At 42.9% G+C, this 5,589-nt stretch overlaps 1 protein-coding gene across 4 annotated transcripts; it reads right to left on the bottom strand.

The window, feature by feature from the left end:
• Positions 1-791: 791 nt before the first annotated feature.
• LOC112273134 (uncharacterized) lies at positions 792-5,022 on the bottom strand. 4 transcript variants are annotated; one of them, XM_024501580.3, is made up of 3 exons: positions 4,643-5,022; positions 3,348-3,693; positions 792-3,085 (listed from the first exon to the last, which is right to left on the bottom strand). In XM_024501580.3, the coding sequence occupies exons 1-3, from the start codon at positions 4,804-4,806 to the stop codon at positions 2,927-2,929; spliced, it is 669 nt and encodes a 222-aa protein (XP_024357348.1). In that variant the 5' UTR covers positions 4,807-5,022; the 3' UTR covers positions 792-2,926. The 4 variants fall into 4 exon arrangements, with proteins under 4 accessions (XP_024357348.1, XP_024357350.1, XP_024357351.1 ...); XM_024501582.3 differs by having other exon boundaries at positions 3,396-3,693; XM_024501583.3 differs by having other exon boundaries at positions 4,647-4,787.
• Between the last annotated feature and the right edge of the window lie 567 nt (positions 5,023-5,589).

The raw sequence follows: 5,589 nt of genomic DNA, 5'->3' as shown, positions 1-5,589 counted from the left end.
AACAAGGGGTTTTACATGGTTCTTTCCAATTTGGTACAAATTCAGGCCTTCCCGGTACAGAACAACCTTCAAATAGGAGTATCGTAGTCGATAACCGTGCATTTGTCTTGTTGAATTCCCCAACTGCCCGCGCTTATTCTGTGCTCTCACACAAAGGATTCTCAGAGCATTATTTAGGATTATTAGTGAAGAAAGGGGAAAAATGTAGTTGAGGAACCGAGATGCTACTGGTCGCTACTTTCTAGCTTACTGTTGTCTAGATAACTGAACTCTCGAAGTCAATGACTGCTGTTCCTAGATTGTGCCGATTTTAAGTGCTCCTTTACTAGCCCTGCATGTTTGGTTGTAAAGAACTTGAACCATACCCTCCTCGGACACCACACCTGGAACATCGACACAGACAACTTAATTCTACCTGATTAACGATGTACGTTAGAACGATTTCAAATTTCTTTCTGTGTTGATCATGCTGCAAATAGAGTACAGAATAATCAGCACAAAAGAAAATATCCTAAAGAAAGAGTTGGAACAAAAACTTTCAAGAATTTAGGAAAGGATGGACAGCTACAATTTTGCCAGAAAGACGCACGGAGGAGGTCAGTATAAAAAGACTAGGAAAGATACTTATTGTCGAGGAGAATTATATCTTTCTGGAAAGATTATGTGCAGTTCGCATTTCATATCACTCCAATTCGTGAGAAATTTTGCTCAATTCTGGTCAGTCGGTAAATTTGACACCCAAGAGACATACAACTAACTATCACTGTGCAACACATGGCGACAACACCCTCTTAAGCACGCCTGTTGTGCATGCCAGCTCAATTGTGAGGGCAGCCAATTGTATTAGGAACTCAAATTCGCTAATTTAGACGGGGATAACAACAGTCATTTGTTATTCAACCCAGATAAACACAGCCCCGAAAAGAGGAACAGGCTTCCTACATTACCTCATAATCAGTCTAAGCATAGAACATTTTCATCAGAACTTGCAGCCTCCAGCTTGAGAACCACTAGAATACAACAATACGTAATCACTATGCAACTGCCACATCTGGCATAACTGGTGAAAGCGCTTCCTTGGATGACATACCATGAACGAGACTTAGAGGCTCAGCTTCTAAAATTTCACGCCGAGAACCAACGGTTTTTGGACGCAATTGTATTGACTTCCTGACCCCATCCTTTTTATCTGTTTTGGCCACCTCTCCAGCAACTTCGCTGCTTCTGGATTTACCTTACTCAGCTTTTTTTGGACGACCTGCAGAAGGTCCGCCGTTACGGAAAGACCATCTGGAATTGGTCCCTCCTTCTGTTGGAACTAGCAGCTTCCCATGCATCAGGTTGCTTGGTTGTCATGTCCATTCCTGACTCTGGAACGACTGCAATGGATATTTTCCTCGAAGGCGGAATACTATCTGATTTTTCTTTTCCAGCAGCTTCGCTGTTGCCGTGAGCATCAATCTTTGAACGAACTGCAATCTTATCTGTGAACGGAATTCTTGTCATTGATTTCCTGAAAGTAGCGTTTTTGCCATCTATTAAGTCAGACGTTTTGTAAGGCACACCTAAATGACTGGCTCGCAAGTCACCCCTGGTTCTAGCCAATGCAGACCTTGAACTTTCATGTTCTGCCACTTGACTGCTTCTCCTTGAAGTCCTTAGTTTGGGAGATTTTGGCCTGGTTGGAGGGATTTTCTTTACTTCAACTTTCAGTGGGCCTGTTTCTTGATAAAAGCTTGGCAATGGAGTGGCCGTGAAGGTCAAACTCTTCCGCCACTGTTTCATCATATTATCTATTTCTTCCTGGCTCTTTGCCTGTGTCTGGTTTTTCTCTTCTTCTTTGGCTTTCATTTTTTCTTCCAATTTGGATCAAAACTGTCGTCTTTTTTCAGCTCGCTCATCACTCATGAAGCAAAATTCGGATGGGTTACCAGTCTTGAGCCTGAGAGCTGCCAACGTCTCCTCAAATTTCGCTTCTCTGTCTATCTCTATTGTCTCAAGTGCCTCCTGATCCTCCTTCGACGTCCGTGAAGAGGCAGCTCTAATAACTCCCGAAATCGCTCCCCCATTCTTCGTATGAGCGGCTGGGTAATATCTCCTCATCAGGTGACTTGGGGTACGAGGCTTAAGTGCATCTGAATCCACAGGACGTCCGATTGAGGACGCTCTTTTCTCTGTTGCCAGTTGGATAGGCTGCGGAATAGTGAGCTTAGAACGCGACAACCTTGCAGATGGTCATGTGTGAGCAGCTCTCCCAGACTGTAAGGCACAATCTGAGGCCTTTACTTCCACTGTTGTAGCATGCTTGGCTCTGTTGTATCTATCTGGTTCAGACTGAGCATGGAGTGTCCCTAAAGTAGGAGCAGAGGATGGTCTAGCTATTTTACCGCGGGGTACAATTGAGTGTGACTTCCTTTTGTCAATGAGTAATTTTTCAGTTGCTTTTGTCAAGGCTGGCTTGGTTGATCTAGGAACTATCCGGTCGTGATGTGTGTTTCTAGAATATCCCGACTGCTGTGCCTCCTCTGTAACGTCAGACTGGTCATGGTGCGCAGGCTGCTCGCCGTTAACTTTAATATCTGCATTACTCAGCAGTTCCAGCGCGCTTACTTCAGCATGTAGTGCTCCGTTCATTCCAATACATACCGAATCACCCTCCATCTTATCAGCCTCAAACTCTGATTCCTCTGCAAGGTTGATAAGAGTCACTTGCTCATTCACTTTCAGTATAAGCTCTCTCTCGGTCATCTTCAGAGTGAGACTTAGTATGATCGTCCCTCTTCTGACATTTCTCACTCCCATGATGTACCTCACGATACTCCTCAAGACATTCCTCATGGCTGTCTGCATAATCTCGTCCATTAATTATCGCGCGGTTATCTCCGTAATCCTTGCAATTATCTAGTTCATGATCCTTGTCTAGGTTTCAATGATTCTCGAGATTTTCCTCACGAGTATTTCCATGGTTCTTCTCACAATTTTCCACCTGAACATGGACTACAAGCTGGGTTTCTTCGCGATCCGCGTAATGGTCTGATTCGTCATCCTCAGTATTGGTTTCATCTCCGTGATTGTCCGCATGCACCTGCACATGAGCCACTACCCGATTATCTCCGTTATCACCACGATGATCCTCTTCATGATTCTCTTTGTAAGCAGCAAGGATCTCTACATGAGTTTCACCAGTAGATCTTCACGGACTTCGTTGTGGTTATCTTCATGATGTTCACTCTGTTCTCCCTCACTCTCCTCGTCATACTGTGCTTCAGGGAGAGCTAGCTGCTGCTCTCCATCAGAATCGGTCACGCCATCTCTTACATAATGGGTGCTTATGGAAGGACACTCACTTGAATTTCAGAATCTTCCATCACTGGCTCCTCCATAAGGTGACCTACCTCTTCACTCTCTTCTTCCTTCTGATGCTCCTCTCCCAGGATTCCTTCCTCTGACTCTTCGCTCTCTTCACTCAATACACTGTTTCTGGCCTCGTCGTCACCAATTGTCATACGCATGCGCGATGTAATTATCAAGTGGTGAAGGGGCTGATCTGCTGAATCGTCTCCATTGTCATCACCAAGGTCCCGAATCATCGGCATGCCATCCTTATAACTTGACTGAATGAATATTCCTTGCACCAGAGACGATCTCACATCCAACGTGGACCTCCCCAGCATCATCCATCTCCTGAGTACTCTGCAAGCACAACGTAAAGATTGAGCTGCATTACACGAAAAAAAAGAAGCTATTATCATATAATTAGAAACCATAGTGCGGTATAAGCTGTAAATACTCCAAAAATGAACAGTAGAAAGAAGAGAATTGCAGTTATCAGAGATTTCACGTTAGATGATACCCATACTGATATACGGAAACCCGGTACTCCTAGACACCATCCAAAGATCAACAAATCAGTGCTTTCTCAACCCCAGAAAAAACGGAGCAACTAAAAAACCAACTAGTAGTTACTGTTCATAAAATTTGTTTGACATTGCAATAACATTACTAAAAAAAATTCAAACTACCCCACTCATTCACTCAAGCGAGTGACGGGGGTAGTCCTTAAGAGTAAACACGCAGAAGCAGCAAATTATAGTATGTTGCAGCTGATTCCACGCAACTGATGGCGTAACGTTCCACCAACGCGACTAACTGAAATAGATTTCAAACAGCTAGAGCTATCCCTTACTCCCAGACGTCTGTCAGACCTAAGGTCTTTCCAACACTCTGTGCATATGTTCTTTCGAATGGTTCTATCGGAAGCCGCTCTGAGTGCACCGCCCAGCTTATTCCTATCCCCACTCAACCAAGCGGCATCTTGTAGACCTTGAGACCTAATCGCTCTAGCTAATCCACGACTTCCAACCAGATCTTCCTCCAACATGACCCCATTCAAAATTTACACACTGTGCGTTAAGTTTTCAGTCTCCACGTGCTCGATACAACAGCCACCAAACAAACGAGCCAAACCCACTGATCTGATGGCATGTCTACCAGCATTCCCATCATGAGCACCGCACTCACACAAACACTCCCGAAAGCTTTGAACCTAATGAATCAACTCAAAAACAATTTATAAGTTAAAAACAAAGATATAAAGCTTACTACTCCAACTCCACACCATCATGAATGAGGAAACCGTTACCCACGTGTGCGAAGATCGCTCATCCAAATGCCGCCTAAAAGTTCCAAACAAACGGAGTAGCAAAGGCAAACTCTCCACGGAATTGAACCACGCAATGAGCTTGAGTAGGCCACATTAGACCATGAGGTATTAGGTCTTTCATGGATCCAATAACAGCGGACCATCAATCATGAGACGCCGAGGTTCCGCAGCACCAGCACAACCACCACCAGCAACTGGCAATGAAGAATCGACTCTAAAACACACTGTCCCATGTATATCTGCAACAACGGTCACGCCGAATACAGCACCGCGAACCTCCTCGTCCTCGTCCTTCTCATGATGCCCGCCCACTCTGACCCGCCCCCTTTCAATTTCAAAATTCGGCATGGCTCTGACGGCGCTGTGGCTGCTGCGACGCGTCGCTCCTCCTTATCAAGGCTCGACTGCGACATCACAATTTCCCCACCTCTGGGATGAAAGTACTGGAGCTTGGATGAATGAGTTTTGGAAGATGGTGTGATGTGGGTTTTTTTTAATACAGCATAATACATATTAAATAACATTCTTCTAGAGAATATTAACAAAGAAATAATATCAATACAAGTTTCAAATACTTTCTATAATTAAAAAATTATTTAAATTTATTAAAAAAATTATTTATAAATATTTAATTAATATAAAGAATTTGACTTATTTAAATATCAAAGACAAGTCTCAAAGAATATAAATAAATAGAATAAGATATACATTGTTATTACCAAACATTGAGATTTTCTTCTAAGGTTGTGATATCAAATGTCTTATATCTTGCCATCTATTCAAGAAACAAATATGTTCTTGCGAATTTTCATTTTCTATTACATTATTGTGAAGGTTGCAACAATCTACATTATTTTTTTGATAATTTTATTAACAATAATTCTTAATATGACTAAAAAGATTGTTTGTTTTTCAACTTGGTGAAG

The sequence above is a fragment of the Physcomitrium patens genome, chromosome 20, assembly GCF_059467195.1.
Source record: "Physcomitrium patens ecotype Gransden chromosome 20, ASM5946719v1, whole genome shotgun sequence".
Taxonomy (NCBI): domain Eukaryota; kingdom Viridiplantae; phylum Streptophyta; class Bryopsida; order Funariales; family Funariaceae; genus Physcomitrium; species Physcomitrium patens.
This window is presented reverse-complemented; position numbering and strand designations above follow the sequence as displayed.